This window comes from Balaenoptera borealis (assembly GCF_965194805.1).
Source record: "Balaenoptera borealis genome assembly, contig: HAP1_SCAFFOLD_1020, whole genome shotgun sequence".
Lineage (NCBI taxonomy): Eukaryota > Metazoa > Chordata > Mammalia > Artiodactyla > Balaenopteridae > Balaenoptera > Balaenoptera borealis.
In genome coordinates this window covers 226,543-247,103 of record NW_028123191.1, presented here as the reverse complement: position 1 = coordinate 247,103, position 20,561 = coordinate 226,543, and the positions used below count along the sequence as shown (strand labels likewise).

Sequence of the window (20,561 nt, the reverse complement as noted above, 5' to 3'; positions counted from 1 at the left end):
TCGTACTGTAGGTAGTTTGGCCTTTGGGAAACGGGCTGCTGACTACTAGCTCCCTTCCGGGTTGGTGTGACAATTCAAAGAGCAAAAGTGATTAACAAGGCTTGGCATGGACTCCATGGTGTGTAATCGTCAGGACTACCCAAAGGGAACTCTCCACTTGTGTCGCTTTGTTATTTCATGCCAGGTCTGCCTATCGCCTACAGTGATGCCTTCCCTGGGGAGCATCCCATGATCAGGGAACCTCCACCCTGGCGTGGGGTGGACCGGCCACGGTGAGGAGCGCCCCTGCAAAGTTTAGGCAAAGGAGCCCCCGGAGAAATGCGCCATGATCCCTCCAGGAAAGGAAAACACAAGTGACGACTAGCGGCCGAAGGCAATGTTCATCGCGGGGCGGTTACAGGAGACGGTACCGGAAAAGTGCTTCCAAAGGACCGTGGTGGGGACCGGGGCTGCCAACGCCTGGGGACACACGGGGTGGGCGAAACGGCGGTGAGGGTCACATGCGCCTGCGGTCTCTGACACCGCTCCCCGGCTCCGGCCAAGCCAGGGACACGAGCGGGAGGCGGGGGCTGTTCTCAGGCTGCAGGAAACGGCGACCCGGAGGCCGGCGGCGCGCGGCCTGGGGCGGGGAAGACCGGAGGACGCGGGAGCTGGATTCCTGCACAACCCGGCAACAGGGGGGCTGCTCCCGTCGGCCACATCGCGAAGGGGCGGCCAGGGGGCTGGGACACCGCTTACCGCACGGCACCCGCTTCCTCCGCTCCAGCCGGCACCGAAGTGGAATCGTGCGCTCGGCCCCGCGTGTTGCTCACAGCCCGGCCCAGGGCGCCGCGGGCAGCGCGGGCGCGGGCGCGGGCGCGGATCCGCGGGGCGGGTGCAAGGCGGGGGCGGGGCCTCTGCGCCCGGGCCGCCTCCTCGGCCTATAACTGAGCCCACGGGCTCCTGGCTCCCACACGCCCCCGACCGGACCAGTGAAGCCGCTTCGCCCCTTGCTTTGGACCTCGGGCCTCACTCCTCCTCCAGATGGACCCCAAGTGCTCCTGCCCCACTGGTAAGGGAACCCTGGCTTTGAGCCTTAGGATGCCCCCCTTCGCAGGCACAGGACGAGAAGGGAGGGTTTTGAGTTGGAGCTCAGGAGGACTCCTGTCACGGGTCCAGGGCTTTCTTGCCTGCCAGGCTCCTGAGAGCACGTCAGTCTCCCTTTGCCTCTCCGTTAACACTGAGGGCACGGAGGCTCCAGGCTGTCCTTCTTGAGGTCACCCAGCTGGTCAGGGGACTGCTAGACCGGGACCCAGTGTTTGGAGGAGGCCTCGGAGCTGCCAGGACTTGATGGGAGGAGGGGACATTGCCTCTTTCGGGTTCAGGCCATGGGCCCTGGCCCCCAGCCCCAGTCAGCCTGGGCTGGGTCTGGAGCCTGGGACCTTCCCTGTGGAGTCCATCAGGAGGGGACCTACTCTCCTTGGACCAGAAGAGAGGAGCTGGGGCTTCTCTATCCGCCTGAGTGGACACGAGCTCCCAGGGCTGGGTCCTGACAGAGGAGGAGGGCTCAGGGAGGCATTGCTGACCGTCTGCTCTAGCTCCTGCATCCCTCTCCCTGCTCACCGCGGGCCTTTCCCTTCCTGGCAGGCGGCTCCTGCAGCTGCGCTGGCTCCTGCACCTGCAAAGCCTGCAGATGCACCTCCTGCAAGAAGAGTGAGTGTGCGGGGCCTTCTCTGGGAATGCGGGGTCTGGGCTGAGTGCGAGCAGGGAGCCCAGAGCTCAGCAGGCAGGAGCAGGACAGTGACCAAACTTCCCGGTAACCCCCACCACCACCACCCCACCTCACCAGGAAGGGATTCACAATCAGAGCTGGAATCCCCTTCCAGATGACCGAGACCCAGGCGCGCACTAGAGAACAGGGAGACTGAGGCCCAGACGGGTCATTAACAAACAACCTCAGACCTGTCAGTAGAACTAGTCCTCCTGCCTCCTGAGTCACGCTTCTGAATCCTCTCAGGGACTGAAGCACTTTAGGGACATGAACTAGTGACCGTGTGTGGTTTCTCGGACCTGGGGCAGCCCCTTCCTGTCGAAGCAGCCCAGAGCTTCCCTATCCCGAGCGGGAGCTGCTCTGTCAGGGCTTTGCCTCCACTTTGATCCTGAGGACTTTGCTCACATCACTGACGGTGCTGGGCGCTGGCTTTCTCTCGTCCCCAGAGGCCCTGCTCACTGTCTCTCCAAGGCTCTGTGCCCTGTCCTGGGCACAGATGGGGCAGGCAACCTGAACCTAGTGTCTGAGAGCAATGATCTCAGGGCAGAGGACACCATCCTAAACTCAGGGTCTGGGCCTGAGGGCAGCTGGGGCCAGGCCTGCTGCTGGGAAGGGTGGCTCCGGACAACGCGTGGTCCGACCGCACGCTGCCCTCGCTTCCCCAGGCTGCTGCTCCTGCTGCCCCGTGGGCTGCGCCAAGTGTGCCCAGGGCTGCGTCTGCAAAGGGGCCTCGGACAAGTGCAGCTGCTGTGCCTGATGTCGCGGAGAGCCTGCCCCGGGTGTCAACAGAGCAACCAGGACGAACCTGCATTTTACCGTTTTTCATACAACCGGACCTGACGCTACATTCCTTTTTCTATGAAATATGTGAGCTGTAATAAAAGTTGTTGACTTCATTCTGGCTCTGTCTTCCTTTGTCTGTCTTGGACAAAGAGACTCCGTGCCCATCAGGGCTGGCGTGGGGAACTGGGCTGGAAGTGCAGAGACCTCGGCTCTGGACCAAAGAGGACCCCACCCCCACCCCCACCCCCGAAAACACACACACACACACACACACACACACACACACACACACGGAGCGTCTTAGCCGCTTAGGTTAATGTGAGCTTCAGCTTCTCAGCTCCAAAGGAAAGCCTCGCCCAGAAGACACAGGGCATCGGACACACAGAGGACGCACTCCCTCTATTCCCCTTAGGAGTATGGATTGCAGAGCAAGTGGTCCGTTTCTCATTTTCCTTCTCTGGGGGCCCCTGCCAAACTCAGTCCTCGGTGATGAGAGCCTGGAAAAGCACCCAGAGGGGATGGAATCCCACACACCCCTCTTGTTTGACTTCTACACGGGGCTTGCGTCTAACACACCCTGGAAAGACCTATTTGTATTTTCTGCCACAGTTTTCACCCTGGTCAGTAAAAGGAATCGCTAAGAAAAAATGTAAAAGGACACGATATGGGAAACCCATTTTTCCCTTCAACACGTAAAATCACCTTAACACGTGGAGGAGCAATTCTGAAAATTAGAGGCTCTCATAGGCTGCACATACATTGAAGTGTGTGCCTGAGTCCCGGGAACACTTCACACATGCCCCACTGTGTGGACCACACACGCCTGGAGCAGCTCTGCCCCCTGCCTCCCCACACGCAACATCAGTCTTGGCTCGCCCAGGGCTACGGACAGGACACTCGCCACCCCTGACGGCTCCCTGCAGGGGCTTGGCCCTGAATCTTCGCCAGTGCCTCCCTAGATCAGCCTGACATCGTCCCTTCCCTCAAAATCCAGCCCGTGGCTACCTGACACCCCGAAAGTGACTTGGATTTGTCTGGTGGGCATTTCCCAGCCGTTTCCCGGAGACTTGGTTTCAGAAGGAGGACTTCACGTGTTCCGCTGCAGAGTGATGGTGGTGCTGCAGTGCGGAGGGCCTGGTGGTGTTTATTAGCAAGACGTGTGTGCTGAGGGGACAGGTGATATAGTTCAGGTGCTGGGCCCCCTGGCGGTCTGGGGAGGGAATTCCTATTTCATGGGCACTCCAAGAGAAAGAGGAGACAAGAGGCTCAGAAGTCAGGACCAAGATCGGCCACAGGTGCCCTGTGTGAAGAGGGCATTTCGGGAGCCGGCCCGTGCTGCGTGCGTGGGTGCTGGTGTCAGGCACCCGGGTTCACAGCCACCGTGCCACTTCCTGACCTGGCAAGTCACTGATACTCTCTGAGATGTCATTTCCTCCTTTCTACAGAAAAGATTAATTTCCAAGAGGGGGAATAAGCGAGACAGTGGCCTGGCTCCTAGCTCGGGCTTCCCGAACGGTGTCCTTTCTGATCGCTATCTCCACACTGACATCTGTGCACGGAGAATCCTTTAGCTCCCAACAAGCTCCTGGAGAAAGGCTCCCTGCTTTGCAAGCAAGCTCATGGTGAGGGCAGAGATGGATAGGAACCTTGCTTACCCAGTGCCAGAGGGCGTGGGGATCTCCTCCAACAAGCCCCATGGAACGAGTCACCGCCACAGCATTTGGACACACTCAGTGAACCTGCATGGTCTGGAGCGACGGTGCCAATTCCAGAGAGGTTGAGCAACTTACCCAAGGGCACACAGCCTAGACTCAAAGGACCAAACCTACACTACAGCTGTCTCACCTCCCGGCCACATGGTGCCGGTTATGACATCACTGGAGGCTGAATCCGGCCTCTCCTTTTTCAGGGCCGCAAGGGTCTTCGGAGACAGTCCAGCTGTGCTCCTGGCTGCAGAGGTGGGAGGCTGAAGCCCAGAGAGGTCACAGAGCTGTGCAGAGGGTTCTGACTGCCAGCTGCTCAGTGCTTTCCCACTGCTGCCTCTGGGCCAGGTGTTCAGTGTCCTCACCTTTCATGGCATGACATGCTGTCCGGTTGGGCGGGGGGCTGCAGTCAGCCTGCAGGAGGGCCAGTCCCATCTGTGCCACAGATAGCCATGGGACATAACCTCGCTGTGGCTCAGTCTCCGCTGCTCTAAAGGGCAAAAAAATAGTGTCTGGCTCTCGGGATGAAAGAACTGAATCCGTGCAAAGAATGTCAGAATATACTGGGCACTCAGGGAGTAATCGATCATATCACCTATTTATTTATTTATTTGTTATCATTAGCCTAGGAGACATTGTTCTCCTTCCAGACACGCAAGCAAGGATGGTGTGTTTAGCTCTGTGTTCTGGGTCGTCCTCATCAACCCTGTGAGCATGGGACCACTTCCCCGGAGGGGGTTATCCTCCCTTCACGCAAGGAGCCATTGACACCACAGATAGAAAGCCGTGAGCAAGACAGTCGGTGTCCTCCTAACAGATGCAGAAGGATCCTGCCATCTCTGCTGTCACCTGCACCAGGATTTCCCTACCATTTTCTTTTCAGGGGTTTTCTGAAATACGTTGTACCAAAAGAAACCTCTTGAACACTGCTGAAGGAGAGAGTCAGAAGGAAGCCACAAAAGCATAAATACATTCCTATTCTGTCACTTCGGTCCCCCCCCAGGATTCAGCTGGACACGGTAGAGACGGGCTGAAGACACAGCTCTGGGCCAAAGGGGAGCTTTCTCACTGACTCTCTCCTTCAGCTGCGAAGCCACAAGACCACAGAAGCAGGGCACCACTCCCCAGCACTGTGTGCCTGCCTTTACTGTAGCCTCCTCGTACTGTAGGTAGTTTGGCCTTTGGGAAACGGGCTGCTGACTACTAGCTCCCTTCCGGGTTGGTGTGACAATTCAAAGAGCAAAAGTGATTAACAAGGCTTGGCATGGACTCCATGGTGTGTAATCGTCAGGACTACCCAAAGGGAACTCTCCACTTGTGTCGCTTTGTTATTTCATGCCAGGTCTGCCTATCGCCTACAGTGATGCCTTCCCTGGGGAGCATCCCATGATCAGGGAACCTCCACCCTGGCGTGGGGTGGACCGGCCACGGTGAGGAGCGCCCCTGCAAAGTTTAGGCAAAGGAGCCCCCGGAGAAATGCGCCATGATCCCTCCAGGAAAGGAAAACACAAGTGACGACTAGCGGCCGAAGGCAATGTTCATCGCGGGGCGGTTACAGGAGACGGTACCGGAAAAGTGCTTCCAAAGGACCGTGGTGGGGACCGGGGCTGCCAACGCCTGGGGACACACGGGGTGGGCGAAACGGCGGTGAGGGTCACATGCGCCTGCGGTCTCTGACACCGCTCCCCGGCTCCGGCCAAGCCAGGGACACGAGCGGGAGGCGGGGGCTGTTCTCAGGCTGCAGGAAACGGCGACCCGGAGGCCGGCGGCGCGCGGCCTGGGGCGGGGAAGACCGGAGGACGCGGGAGCTGGATTCCTGCACAACCCGGCAACAGGGGGGCTGCTCCCGTCGGCCACATCGCGAAGGGGCGGCCAGGGGGCTGGGACACCGCTTACCGCACGGCACCCGCTTCCTCCGCTCCAGCCGGCACCGAAGTGGAATCGTGCGCTCGGCCCCGCGTGTTGCTCACAGCCCGGCCCAGGGCGCCGCGGGCAGCGCGGGCGCGGGCGCGGGCGCGGATCCGCGGGGCGGGTGCAAGGCGGGGGCGGGGCCTCTGCGCCCGGGCCGCCTCCTCGGCCTATAACTGAGCCCACGGGCTCCTGGCTCCCACACGCCCCCGACCGGACCAGTGAAGCCGCTTCGCCCCTTGCTTTGGACCTCGGGCCTCACTCCTCCTCCAGATGGACCCCAAGTGCTCCTGCCCCACTGGTAAGGGAACCCTGGCTTTGAGCCTTAGGATGCCCCCCTTCGCAGGCACAGGACGAGAAGGGAGGGTTTTGAGTTGGAGCTCAGGAGGACTCCTGTCACGGGTCCAGGGCTTTCTTGCCTGCCAGGCTCCTGAGAGCACGTCAGTCTCCCTTTGCCTCTCCGTTAACACTGAGGGCACGGAGGCTCCAGGCTGTCCTTCTTGAGGTCACCCAGCTGGTCAGGGGACTGCTAGACCGGGACCCAGTGTTTGGAGGAGGCCTCGGAGCTGCCAGGACTTGATGGGAGGAGGGGACATTGCCTCTTTCGGGTTCAGGCCATGGGCCCTGGCCCCCAGCCCCAGTCAGCCTGGGCTGGGTCTGGAGCCTGGGACCTTCCCTGTGGAGTCCATCAGGAGGGGACCTACTCTCCTTGGACCAGAAGAGAGGAGCTGGGGCTTCTCTATCCGCCTGAGTGGACACGAGCTCCCAGGGCTGGGTCCTGACAGAGGAGGAGGGCTCAGGGAGGCATTGCTGACCGTCTGCTCTAGCTCCTGCATCCCTCTCCCTGCTCACCGCGGGCCTTTCCCTTCCTGGCAGGCGGCTCCTGCAGCTGCGCTGGCTCCTGCACCTGCAAAGCCTGCAGATGCACCTCCTGCAAGAAGAGTGAGTGTGCGGGGCCTTCTCTGGGAATGCGGGGTCTGGGCTGAGTGCGAGCAGGGAGCCCAGAGCTCAGCAGGCAGGAGCAGGACAGTGACCAAACTTCCCGGTAACCCCCACCACCACCACCCCACCTCACCAGGAAGGGATTCACAATCAGAGCTGGAATCCCCTTCCAGATGACCGAGACCCAGGCGCGCACTAGAGAACAGGGAGACTGAGGCCCAGACGGGTCATTAACAAACAACCTCAGACCTGTCAGTAGAACTAGTCCTCCTGCCTCCTGAGTCACGCTTCTGAATCCTCTCAGGGACTGAAGCACTTTAGGGACATGAACTAGTGACCGTGTGTGGTTTCTCGGACCTGGGGCAGCCCCTTCCTGTCGAAGCAGCCCAGAGCTTCCCTATCCCGAGCGGGAGCTGCTCTGTCAGGGCTTTGCCTCCACTTTGATCCTGAGGACTTTGCTCACATCACTGACGGTGCTGGGCGCTGGCTTTCTCTCGTCCCCAGAGGCCCTGCTCACTGTCTCTCCAAGGCTCTGTGCCCTGTCCTGGGCACAGATGGGGCAGGCAACCTGAACCTAGTGTCTGAGAGCAATGATCTCAGGGCAGAGGACACCATCCTAAACTCAGGGTCTGGGCCTGAGGGCAGCTGGGGCCAGGCCTGCTGCTGGGAAGGGTGGCTCCGGACAACGCGTGGTCCGACCGCACGCTGCCCTCGCTTCCCCAGGCTGCTGCTCCTGCTGCCCCGTGGGCTGCGCCAAGTGTGCCCAGGGCTGCGTCTGCAAAGGGGCCTCGGACAAGTGCAGCTGCTGTGCCTGATGTCGCGGAGAGCCTGCCCCGGGTGTCAACAGAGCAACCAGGACGAACCTGCATTTTACCGTTTTTCATACAACCGGACCTGACGCTACATTCCTTTTTCTATGAAATATGTGAGCTGTAATAAAAGTTGTTGACTTCATTCTGGCTCTGTCTTCCTTTGTCTGTCTTGGACAAAGAGACTCCGTGCCCATCAGGGCTGGCGTGGGGAACTGGGCTGGAAGTGCAGAGACCTCGGCTCTGGACCAAAGAGGACCCCACCCCCACCCCCACCCCCGAAAACACACACACACACACACACACACACACACACACACACACGGAGCGTCTTAGCCGCTTAGGTTAATGTGAGCTTCAGCTTCTCAGCTCCAAAGGAAAGCCTCGCCCAGAAGACACAGGGCATCGGACACACAGAGGACGCACTCCCTCTATTCCCCTTAGGAGTATGGATTGCAGAGCAAGTGGTCCGTTTCTCATTTTCCTTCTCTGGGGGCCCCTGCCAAACTCAGTCCTCGGTGATGAGAGCCTGGAAAAGCACCCAGAGGGGATGGAATCCCACACACCCCTCTTGTTTGACTTCTACACGGGGCTTGCGTCTAACACACCCTGGAAAGACCTATTTGTATTTTCTGCCACAGTTTTCACCCTGGTCAGTAAAAGGAATCGCTAAGAAAAAATGTAAAAGGACACGATATGGGAAACCCATTTTTCCCTTCAACACGTAAAATCACCTTAACACGTGGAGGAGCAATTCTGAAAATTAGAGGCTCTCATAGGCTGCACATACATTGAAGTGTGTGCCTGAGTCCCGGGAACACTTCACACATGCCCCACTGTGTGGACCACACACGCCTGGAGCAGCTCTGCCCCCTGCCTCCCCACACGCAACATCAGTCTTGGCTCGCCCAGGGCTACGGACAGGACACTCGCCACCCCTGACGGCTCCCTGCAGGGGCTTGGCCCTGAATCTTCGCCAGTGCCTCCCTAGATCAGCCTGACATCGTCCCTTCCCTCAAAATCCAGCCCGTGGCTACCTGACACCCCGAAAGTGACTTGGATTTGTCTGGTGGGCATTTCCCAGCCGTTTCCCGGAGACTTGGTTTCAGAAGGAGGACTTCACGTGTTCCGCTGCAGAGTGATGGTGGTGCTGCAGTGCGGAGGGCCTGGTGGTGTTTATTAGCAAGACGTGTGTGCTGAGGGGACAGGTGATATAGTTCAGGTGCTGGGCCCCCTGGCGGTCTGGGGAGGGAATTCCTATTTCATGGGCACTCCAAGAGAAAGAGGAGACAAGAGGCTCAGAAGTCAGGACCAAGATCGGCCACAGGTGCCCTGTGTGAAGAGGGCATTTCGGGAGCCGGCCCGTGCTGCGTGCGTGGGTGCTGGTGTCAGGCACCCGGGTTCACAGCCACCGTGCCACTTCCTGACCTGGCAAGTCACTGATACTCTCTGAGATGTCATTTCCTCCTTTCTACAGAAAAGATTAATTTCCAAGAGGGGGAATAAGCGAGACAGTGGCCTGGCTCCTAGCTCGGGCTTCCCGAACGGTGTCCTTTCTGATCGCTATCTCCACACTGACATCTGTGCACGGAGAATCCTTTAGCTCCCAACAAGCTCCTGGAGAAAGGCTCCCTGCTTTGCAAGCAAGCTCATGGTGAGGGCAGAGATGGATAGGAACCTTGCTTACCCAGTGCCAGAGGGCGTGGGGATCTCCTCCAACAAGCCCCATGGAACGAGTCACCGCCACAGCATTTGGACACACTCAGTGAACCTGCATGGTCTGGAGCGACGGTGCCAATTCCAGAGAGGTTGAGCAACTTACCCAAGGGCACACAGCCTAGACTCAAAGGACCAAACCTACACTACAGCTGTCTCACCTCCCGGCCACATGGTGCCGGTTATGACATCACTGGAGGCTGAATCCGGCCTCTCCTTTTTCAGGGCCGCAAGGGTCTTCGGAGACAGTCCAGCTGTGCTCCTGGCTGCAGAGGTGGGAGGCTGAAGCCCAGAGAGGTCACAGAGCTGTGCAGAGGGTTCTGACTGCCAGCTGCTCAGTGCTTTCCCACTGCTGCCTCTGGGCCAGGTGTTCAGTGTCCTCACCTTTCATGGCATGACATGCTGTCCGGTTGGGCGGGGGGCTGCAGTCAGCCTGCAGGAGGGCCAGTCCCATCTGTGCCACAGATAGCCATGGGACATAACCTCGCTGTGGCTCAGTCTCCGCTGCTCTAAAGGGCAAAAAAATAGTGTCTGGCTCTCGGGATGAAAGAACTGAATCCGTGCAAAGAATGTCAGAATATACTGGGCACTCAGGGAGTAATCGATCATATCACCTATTTATTTATTTATTTGTTATCATTAGCCTAGGAGACATTGTTCTCCTTCCAGACACGCAAGCAAGGATGGTGTGTTTAGCTCTGTGTTCTGGGTCGTCCTCATCAACCCTGTGAGCATGGGACCACTTCCCCGGAGGGGGTTATCCTCCCTTCACGCAAGGAGCCATTGACACCACAGATAGAAAGCCGTGAGCAAGACAGTCGGTGTCCTCCTAACAGATGCAGAAGGATCCTGCCATCTCTGCTGTCACCTGCACCAGGATTTCCCTACCATTTTCTTTTCAGGGGTTTTCTGAAATACGTTGTACCAAAAGAAACCTCTTGAACACTGCTGAAGGAGAGAGTCAGAAGGAAGCCACAAAAGCATAAATACATTCCTATTCTGTCACTTCGGTCCCCCCCCAGGATTCAGCTGGACACGGTAGAGACGGGCTGAAGACACAGCTCTGGGCCAAAGGGGAGCTTTCTCACTGACTCTCTCTTTCAGCTGCGAAGCCACAAGACCACAGAAGCAGGGCACCACTCCCCAGCACTGTGTGCCTGCCTTTACTGTAGCCTCCTCGTACTGTAGGTAGTTTGGCCTTTGGGAAACGGGCTGCTGACTACTAGCTCCCTTCCGGGTTGGTGTGACAATTCAAAGAGCAAAAGTGATTAACAAGGCTTGGCATGGACTCCATGGTGTGTAATCGTCAGGACTACCCAAAGGGAACTCTCCACTTGTGTCGCTTTGTTATTTCATGCCAGGTCTGCCTATCGCCTACAGTGATGCCTTCCCTGGGGAGCATCCCATGATCAGGGAACCTCCACCCTGGCGTGGGGTGGACCGGCCACGGTGAGGAGCGCCCCTGCAAAGTTTAGGCAAAGGAGCCCCCGGAGAAATGCGCCATGATCCCTCCAGGAAAGGAAAACACAAGTGACGACTAGCGGCCGAAGGCAATGTTCATCGCGGGGCGGTTACAGGAGACGGTACCGGAAAAGTGCTTCCAAAGGACCGTGGTGGGGACCGGGGCTGCCAACGCCTGGGGACACACGGGGTGGGCGAAACGGCGGTGAGGGTCACATGCGCCTGCGGTCTCTGACACCGCTCCCCGGCTCCGGCCAAGCCAGGGACACGAGCGGGAGGCGGGGGCTGTTCTCAGGCTGCAGGAAACGGCGACCCGGAGGCCGGCGGCGCGCGGCCTGGGGCGGGGAAGACCGGAGGACGCGGGAGCTGGATTCCTGCACAACCCGGCAACAGGGGGGCTGCTCCCGTCGGCCACATCGCGAAGGGGCGGCCAGGGGGCTGGGACACCGCTTACCGCACGGCACCCGCTTCCTCCGCTCCAGCCGGCACCGAAGTGGAATCGTGCGCTCGGCCCCGCGTGTTGCTCACAGCCCGGCCCAGGGCGCCGCGGGCAGCGCGGGCGCGGGCGCGGGCGCGGATCCGCGGGGCGGGTGCAAGGCGGGGGCGGGGCCTCTGCGCCCGGGCCGCCTCCTCGGCCTATAACTGAGCTCCCACACGCCCCCGACCGGACCAGTGAAGCCGCTTCGCCCCTTGCTTTGGACCTCGGGCCTCACTCCTCCTCCAGATGGACCCCAAGTGCTCCTGCCCCACTGGTAAGGGAACCCTGGCTTTGAGCCTTAGGATGCCCCCCTTCGCAGGCACAGGACGAGAAGGGAGGGTTTTGAGTTGGAGCTCAGGAGGACTCCTGTCACGGGTCCAGGGCTTTCTTGCCTGCCAGGCTCCTGAGAGCACGTCAGTCTCCCTTTGCCTCTCCGTTAACACTGAGGGCACGGAGGCTCCAGGCTGTCCTTCTTGAGGTCACCCAGCTGGTCAGGGGACTGCTAGACCGGGACCCAGTGTTTGGAGGAGGCCTCGGAGCTGCCAGGACTTGATGGGAGGAGGGGACATTGCCTCTTTCGGGTTCAGGCCATGGGCCCTGGCCCCCAGCCCCAGTCAGCCTGGGCTGGGTCTGGAGCCTGGGACCTTCCCTGTGGAGTCCATCAGGAGGGGACCTACTCTCCTTGGACCAGAAGAGAGGAGCTGGGGCTTCTCTATCCGCCTGAGTGGACACGAGCTCCCAGGGCTGGGTCCTGACAGAGGAGGAGGGCTCAGGGAGGCATTGCTGACCGTCTGCTCTAGCTCCTGCATCCCTCTCCCTGCTCACCGCGGGCCTTTCCCTTCCTGGCAGGCGGCTCCTGCAGCTGCGCTGGCTCCTGCACCTGCAAAGCCTGCAGATGCACCTCCTGCAAGAAGAGTGAGTGTGCGGGGCCTTCTCTGGGAATGCGGGGTCTGGGCTGAGTGCGAGCAGGGAGCCCAGAGCTCAGCAGGCAGGAGCAGGACAGTGACCAAACTTCCCGGTAACCCCCACCACCCCCCCACCCCCCGCCCCCCACCAGGAAGGGATTCACAATCAGAGCTGGAATCCCCTTCCAGATGACCGAGACCCAGGCGCGCACTAGAGAACAGGGAGACTGAGGCCCAGACGGGTCATTAACAAACAACCTCAGACCTGTCAGTAGAACTAGTCCTCCTGCCTCCTGAGTCACGCTTCTGAATCCTCTCAGGGACTGAAGCACTTTAGGGACATGAACTAGTGACCGTGTGTGGTTTCTCGGACCTGGGGCAGCCCCTTCCTGTCGAAGCAGCCCAGAGCTTCCCTATCCCGAGCGGGAGCTGCTCTGTCAGGGCTTTGCCTCCACTTTGATCCTGAGGACTTTGCTCACATCACTGACGGTGCTGGGCGCTGGCTTTCTCTCGTCCCCAGAGGCCCTGCTCACTGTCTCTCCAAGGCTCTGTGCCCTGTCCTGGGCACAGATGGGGCAGGCAACCTGAACCTAGTGTCTGAGAGCAATGATCTCAGGGCAGAGGACACCATCCTAAACTCAGGGTCTGGGCCTGAGGGCAGCTGGGGCCAGGCCTGCTGCTGGGAAGGGTGGCTCCGGACAACGCGTGGTCCGACCGCACGCTGCCCTCGCTTCCCCAGGCTGCTGCTCCTGCTGCCCCGTGGGCTGCGCCAAGTGTGCCCAGGGCTGCGTCTGCAAAGGGGCCTCGGACAAGTGCAGCTGCTGTGCCTGATGTCGCGGAGAGCCTGCCCCGGGTGTCAACAGAGCAACCAGGACGAACCTGCATTTTACCGTTTTTCATACAACCGGACCTGACGCTACATTCCTTTTTCTATGAAATATGTGAGCTGTAATAAAAGTTGTTGACTTCATTCTGGCTCTGTCTTCCTTTGTCTGTCTTGGACAAAGAGACTCCGTGCCCATCAGGGCTGGCGTGGGGAACTGGGCTGGAAGTGCAGAGACCTCGGCTCTGGACCAAAGAGGACCCCACCCCCACCCCCACCCCCGAAAACACACACACACACACACACACACACACACACACACACGGAGCGTCTTAGCCGCTTAGGTTAATGTGAGCTTCAGCTTCTCAGCTCCAAAGGAAAGCCTCGCCCAGAAGACACAGGGCATCGGACACACAGAGGACGCACTCCCTCTATTCCCCTTAGGAGTATGGATTGCAGAGCAAGTGGTCCGTTTCTCATTTTCCTTCTCTGGGGGCCCCTGCCAAACTCAGTCCTCGGTGATGAGAGCCTGGAAAAGCACCCAGAGGGGATGGAATCCCACACACCCCTCTTGTTTGACTTCTACACGGGGCTTGCGTCTAACACACCCTGGAAAGACCTATTTGTATTTTCTGCCACAGTTTTCACCCTGGTCAGTAAAAGGAATCGCTAAGAAAAAATGTAAAAGGACACGATATGGGAAACCCATTTTTCCCTTCAACACGTAAAATCACCTTAACACGTGGAGGAGCAATTCTGAAAATTAGAGGCTCTCATAGGCTGCACATACATTGAAGTGTGTGCCTGAGTCCCGGGAACACTTCACACATGCCCCACTGTGTGGACCACACACGCCTGGAGCAGCTCTGCCCCCTGCCTCCCCACACGCAACATCAGTCTTGGCTCGCCCAGGGCTACGGACAGGACACTCGCCACCCCTGACGGCTCCCTGCAGGGGCTTGGCCCTGAATCTTCGCCAGTGCCTCCCTAGATCAGCCTGACATCGTCCCTTCCCTCAAAATCCAGCCCGTGGCTACCTGACACCCCGAAAGTGACTTGGATTTGTCTGGTGGGCATTTCCCAGCCGTTTCCCGGAGACTTGGTTTCAGAAGGAGGACTTCACGTGTTCCGCTGCAGAGTGATGGTGGTGCTGCAGTGCGGAGGGCCTGGTGGTGTTTATTAGCAAGACGTGTGTGCTGAGGGGACAGGTGATATAGTTCAGGTGCTGGGCCCCCTGGCGGTCTGGGGAGGGAATTCCTATTTCATGGGCACTCCAAGAGAAAGAGGAGACAAGAGGCTCAGAAGTCAGGACCAAGATCGGCCACAGGTGCCCTGTGTGAAGAGGGCATTTCGGGAGCCGGCCCGTGCTGCGTGCGTGGGTGCTGGTGTCAGGCACCCGGGTTCACAGCCACCGTGCCACTTCCTGACCTGGCAAGTCACTGATACTCTCTGAGATGTCATTTCCTCCTTTCTATAGAAAAGATTAATTTCCAAGAGGGGGAATAAGCGAGACAGTGGCCTGGCTCCTAGCTCGGGCTTCCCGAACGGTGTCCTTTCTGATCGCTATCTCCACACTGACATCTGTGCACGGAGAATCCTTTAGCTCCCAACAAGCTCCTGGAGAAAGGCGCCCTGCTTTGCAAGCAAGCTCATGGTGAGGGCAGAGATGGATAGGAACCTTGCTTACCCAGTGCCAGAGGGCGTGGGGATCTCCTCCAACAAGCCCCATGGAACGAGTCACCGCCACAGCATTTGGACACACTCAGTGAACCTGCATGGTCTGGAGCGACGGTGCCAATTCCAGAGAGGTTGAGCAACTTACCCAAGGGCACACAGCCTAGACTCAAAGGACCAAACCTACACTACAGCTGTCTCACCTCCCGGCCACATGGTGCCGGTTATGACATCACTGGAGGCTGAATCCGGCCTCTCCTTTTTCAGGGCCGCAAGGGTCTTCGGAGACAGTCCAGCTGTGCTCCTGGCTGCAGAGGTGGGAGGCTGAAGCCCAGAGAGGTCACAGAGCTGTGCAGAGGGTTCTGACTGCCAGCTGCTCAGTGCTTTCCCACTGCTGCCTCTGGGCCAGGTGTTCAGTGTCCTCACCTTTCATGGCATGACATGCTGTCCGGTTGGGCGGGGGGCTGCAGTCAGCCTGCAGGAGGGCCAGTCCCATCTGTGCCACAGATAGCCATGGGACATAACCTCGCTGTGGCTCAGTCTCCGCTGCTCTAAAGGGCAAAAAAATAGTGTCTGGCTCTCGGGATGAAAGAACTGAATCCGTGCAAAGAATGTCAGAATATACTGGGCACTCAGGGAGTAATCGATCATATCACCTATTTATTTATTTATTTGTTATCATTAGCCTAGGAGACATTGTTCTCCTTCCAGACACGCAAGCAAGGATGGTGTGTTTAGCTCTGTGTTCTGGGTCGTCCTCATCAACCCTGTGAGCATGGGACCACTTCCCCGGAGGGGGTTATCCTCCCTTCACGCAAGGAGCCATTGACACTACAGATAGAAAGCCGTGAGCAAGACAGTCGGTGTCCTCCTAACAGATGCAGAAGGATCCTGCCATCTCTGCTGTCACCTGCACCAGGATTTCCTTACCATTTTCTTTTCAGGGATTTTCTGAAATACGTTGTACCAAAAGAAGCCTCTTGAACACTGCTGAAGGAGAGAGTCAGAAGGAAGCCACAAAAGCATAAATACATTCCTATTCTGTCACTTCGGTCCCCCCCCAGGATTCAGCTGGACACGGTAGAGACGGGCTGAAGACACAGCTCTGGGCCAAAGGGGAGCTTTCTCACTGACTCTCTCTTTCAGCTGCGAAGCCACAAGACCACAGAAGCAGGGCACCACTCCCCAGCACCGTGTGCCTGCCTTTACTGTAGCCTCCTCGTACTGTAGGTAGTTTGGCCTTTGGGAAACGGGCTGCTGACTACTAGCTCCCTTCCGGGTTGGTGTGACAATTCAAAGAGCAAAAGTGATTAACAAGGCTTGGCATGGACTCCATGGTGTGTAATCGTCAGGACTACCCAAAGGGAACTCTCCACTTGTGTCGCTTTGTTATTTCATGCCAGGTCTGCCTATCGCCTACAGTGATGCCTTCCCTGGGGAGCATCCCATGATCAGGGAACCTCCACCCTGGCGTGGGGTGGACCGGCCACGGTGAGGAGCGCCCCGGCAAAGTTTAGGCAAAGGAGCCCCCGGAGAAATGCGCCATGATCCCTCCAGGAAAGGAAAACACAAGTGACGACTAGCGGCCGAAGGCAATGTTCATCGCGGGGCGGTTACAGGAGACGGTACCGGAAAAGTGCTTCCAAAGGACCGTGGTGGGGACCGGGGCTGCCAACGCCTGGGGACACACGGGGTGGGCGAAACGGCGGTGAGGGTCACATGCGCCTGCGGTCTCTGACACCGCTCCCCGGCTCCGGCCAAGCCAGGGACACGAGCGGGAGGCGGGGGCTGTTCTCAGGCTGCAGGAAACGGCAACCCGGAGGCCGGCGGCGCGCGGCCTGGGGCGGGGAAGACCGGAGGACGCGGGAGCTGGATTCCTGCACAACCCGGCAACAGGGGGGCTGCTCCCGTCGGCCACATCGCGAAGGGGCGGCCAGGGGGCTGGGACACCGCTTACCGCACGGCACCCGCTTCCTCCGCTCCAGCCGGCACCGAAGTGGAATCGCGCGCTCGGCCCCGCGTGTTGCTCACAGCCCGGCCCAGGGCGCCGCGGGCAGCGCGGGCGCGGGCGCGGGCGCGGATCCGCGGGGCGGGTGCAAGGCGGGGGCGGGGCCTCTGCGCCCGGGCCGCCTCCTCGGCCTATAACTGAGCCCGCGGGCTCCTGGCTCCCAAACGCCCCCGACCGGACCAGTGAAGCTGCTTCGCCCCTTGCTTTGGACCTCGGGCCTCACTCCTCCTCCAGATGGACCCCAAGTGCTCCTGCCCCACTGGTAAGGGAATCCTGGCTTTGAGCCTTAGGATGCCCCCCTTCGCAGGCACAGGACGAGAAGGGAGGGTTTTGAGTTGGAGCTCAGGAGGACTCCTGTCACGGGTCCAGGGCTTTCTTGCCTGCCAGGCTCCTGAGAGCACGTCAGTCTCCCTTTGCCTCTCCGTTAACACTGAGGGCACGGAGGCTCCAGGCTGTCCTTCTTGAGGTCACCCAGCTGGTCAGGGGACTGCTAGACCGGGACCCAGTGTTTGGAGGAGGCCTCGGAGCTGCCAGGACTTGATGGGAGGAGGGGACATTGCCTCTTTCGGGTTCAGGCCATGGGCCCTGGCCCCCAGCCCCAGTCAGCCTGGGCTGGGTCTGGAGCCTGGGACCTTCCCTGTGGAGTCCATCAGGAGGGGACCTACTCTCCTTGGACCAGAAGAGAGGAGCTGGGGCTTCTCTATCCGCCTGAGTGGACACGAGCTCCCAGGGCTGGGTCCTGACAGAGGAGGAGGGCTCAGGGAGGCATTGCTGACCGTCTGCTCTAGCTCCTGCATCCCTCTCCCTGCTCACCGCGGGCCTTTCCCTTCCTGGCAGGCGGCTCCTGCAGCTGCGCTGGCTCCTGCACCTGCAAAGCCTGCAGATGCACCTCCTGCAAGAAGAGTGAGTGTGCGGGGCCTTCTCTGGGAATGCGGGGTCTGGGCTGAGTGCGAGCAGGGAGCCCAGAGCTCAGCAGGCAGGAGCAGGACAGTGACCAAACTTCCCGGTAACCCCCACCACCCACCCACCCCCCTCACCAGGAAGGGATTCACAATCAGAGCTGGAATCCCCTTCCAGATGACCGAGACCCAGGCGCGCACTAGAGAACAGGGAGACTGAGGCCCAGACGGGTCATTGACAAACAACCTCAGACCTGTCAGTAGAACTAGTCCTCCTGCCTCTTGAGTCACGCTTCTGAATCCTCTCAGGGACTGAAGCACTTTAGGGACATGAACTAGTGACCGTGTGTGGTTTCTCGGACCTGGGGCAGCCCCTTCCTGTCGAAGCAGCCCAGAGCTTCCCTATCCCGAGCGGGAGCTGCTCTGTCAGGGCTTTGCCTCCACTTTGATCCTGAGGACTTTGCTCACATCACTGACGGTGCTGGGCGCTGGCTTTCTCTCGTCCCCAGAGGCCCTGCTCACTGTCTCTCCAAGGCTCTGTGCCCTGTCCTGGGCACAGATGGGGCAGGCAACCTGAACCTAGTGTCTGAGAGCAATGATCTCAGGGCAGAGGACACCATCCTAAACTCAGGGTCTGGGCCTGAGGGCAGCTGGGGCCAGGCCTGCTGCTGGGAAGGGTGGCTCCGGACAACGCGTGGTCCGACCGCACGCTGCCCTCGCTTCCCCAGGCTGCTGCTCCTGCTGCCCCGTGGGCTGCGCCAAGTGTGCCCAGGGCTGCGTCTGCAAAGGGGCCTCGGACAAGTGCAGCTGCTGTGCCTGATGTCGCGGAGAGCCTGCCCCGGGTGTCAACAGAGCAACCAGGACGAACCTGCATTTTACCGTTTTTCATACAACCGGACCTGACGCTACATTCCTTTTTCTATGAAATATGTGAGCTGTAATAAAAGTTGTTGACTTCATTCTGGCTCTGTCTTCCTTTGTCTGTCTTGGACAAAGAGACTCCGTGCCCATCAGGGCTGGCGTGGGGAACTGGGCTGGAAGTGCAGAGACCTCGGCTCTGGACCAAAGAGGACCCCACCCCCACCCCCACCCCCGAAAACACACACACACACACACACACACACACACACACACGGAGCGTCTTAGCCGCTTAGGTTAATGTGAGCTTCAGCTTCTCAGCTCCAAATGAAAGCCTCGCCCAGAAGACACAGGGCATCGGACACACAGAGGACGCACTCCCTCTATTCCCCTTAGGAGTATGGATTGCAGAGCAAGTGGTCCGTTTCTCATTTTCCTTCTCTGGGGGCCCCTGCCAAACTCAGTCCTCGGTGATGAGAGCCTGGAAAAGCACCCAGAGGGGATGGAATCCCACACACCCCTCTTGTTTGACTTCTACACGGGGCTTGCGTCTAACACACCCTGGAAAGACCTATTTGTATTTTCTGCCACAGTTTTCACCCTGGTCAGTAAAAGGAATCGCTAAGAAAAAATGTAAAAGGACACGATATGGGAAACCCATTTTTCCCTTCAACACGTAAAATCACCTTAACACGTGGAGGAGCAATTCTGAAAATTAGAGGCTCTCATAGGCTGCACATACATTGAAGTGTGTGCCTGAGTCCCGGGAACACTTCACACATGCCCCACTGTGTGGACCACACACGCCTGGAGCAGCTCTGCCCCCTGCCTCCCCACACGCAACATCAGTCTTGGCTCGCCCAGGGCTACGGACAGGACACTCGCCACCCCTGACGGCTCCCTGCAGGGGCTTGGCCCTGAATCTTCGCCAGTGCCTCCCTAGATCAGCCTGACATCGTCCCTTCCCTCAAAATCCAGCCCGTGGCTACCTGACACCCCGAAAGTGACTTGGATTTGTCTGGTGGGCATTTCCCAGCCGTTTCCCGGAGACTTGGTTTCAGAAGGAGGACTTCACGTGTTCCGCTGCAGAGTGATGGTGGTGCTGCAGTGCGGAGGGCCTGGTGGTGTTTATTAGCAAGACGTGTGTGCTGAGGGGACAGGTGATATAGTTCAGGTGCTGGGCCCCCTGGCGGTCTGGGGAGGGAATTCCTATTTCATGGGCACTCCAAGAGAAAGAGGAGACAAGAGGCTCAGAAGTCAGGACCAAGATCGGCCACAGGTGCCCTGTGTGAAGAGGGCATTTCGGGAGCCGGCCCGTGCTGCGTGCGTGGGTGCTGGTGTCAGGCACCCGGGTTCACAGCCACCGTGCCACTTCCTGACCTGGCAAGTCACTGATACTCTCTGAGATGTCATTTCCTCCTTTCTATAGAAAAGATTAATTTCCAAGAGGGGGAATAAGCGAGACAGTGGCCTGGCTCCTAGCTCGGGCTTCCCGAACGGTGTCCTTTCTGATCGCTATCTCCACACTGACATCTGTGCACGGAGAATCCTTTAGCTCCCAACAAGCTCCTGGAGAAAGGCTCCCTGCTTTGCAAGCAAGCTCATGGTGAGGGCAGAGATGGATAGGAACCTTGCTTACCCAGTGCCAGAGGGCGTGGGGATCTCCTCCAACAAGCCCCATGGAACGAGTCACCGCCACAGCATTTGGACACACTCAGTGAACCTGCATGGTCTGGAGCGACGGTGCCAATTCCAGAGAGGTTGAGCAACTTACCCAAGGGCACACAGCCTAGACTCAAAGGACCAAACCTACACTACAGCTGTCTCACCTCCCGGCCACATGG

General features: G+C 59.0%; 3 protein-coding genes across 3 annotated transcripts; all 3 read left to right on the top strand.

Moving 5' to 3' along the window:
* Positions 1-6,417: 6,417 nt before the first annotated feature.
* Positions 6,418-7,901, top strand: LOC309621814 (metallothionein-1E; the record flags this gene model as incomplete). The annotated part of the gene is made up of 3 exons (XM_082409142.1): positions 6,418-6,445; positions 7,021-7,086; positions 7,810-7,901. The coding sequence occupies 3 exons, from the start codon at positions 6,418-6,420 to the stop codon at positions 7,899-7,901; spliced, it is 186 nt and encodes a 61-aa protein (XP_082265268.1).
* A 3,895-nt stretch (positions 7,902-11,796) lies between these two features.
* On the top strand, positions 11,797-13,286 carry LOC309621812 (metallothionein-1E; the record flags this gene model as incomplete). The annotated part of the gene is made up of 3 exons (XM_082409140.1): positions 11,797-11,824; positions 12,400-12,465; positions 13,195-13,286. The coding sequence occupies 3 exons, from the start codon at positions 11,797-11,799 to the stop codon at positions 13,284-13,286; spliced, it is 186 nt and encodes a 61-aa protein (XP_082265266.1).
* A 3,908-nt stretch (positions 13,287-17,194) lies between these two features.
* On the top strand, positions 17,195-18,679 carry LOC309621810 (metallothionein-1E; the record flags this gene model as incomplete). The annotated part of the gene is made up of 3 exons (XM_082409138.1): positions 17,195-17,222; positions 17,798-17,863; positions 18,588-18,679. 3 exons carry the CDS (start codon positions 17,195-17,197, stop codon positions 18,677-18,679), a joined length of 186 nt encoding a protein of 61 aa, XP_082265264.1.
* Positions 18,680-20,561: the final 1,882 nt, after the last annotated feature.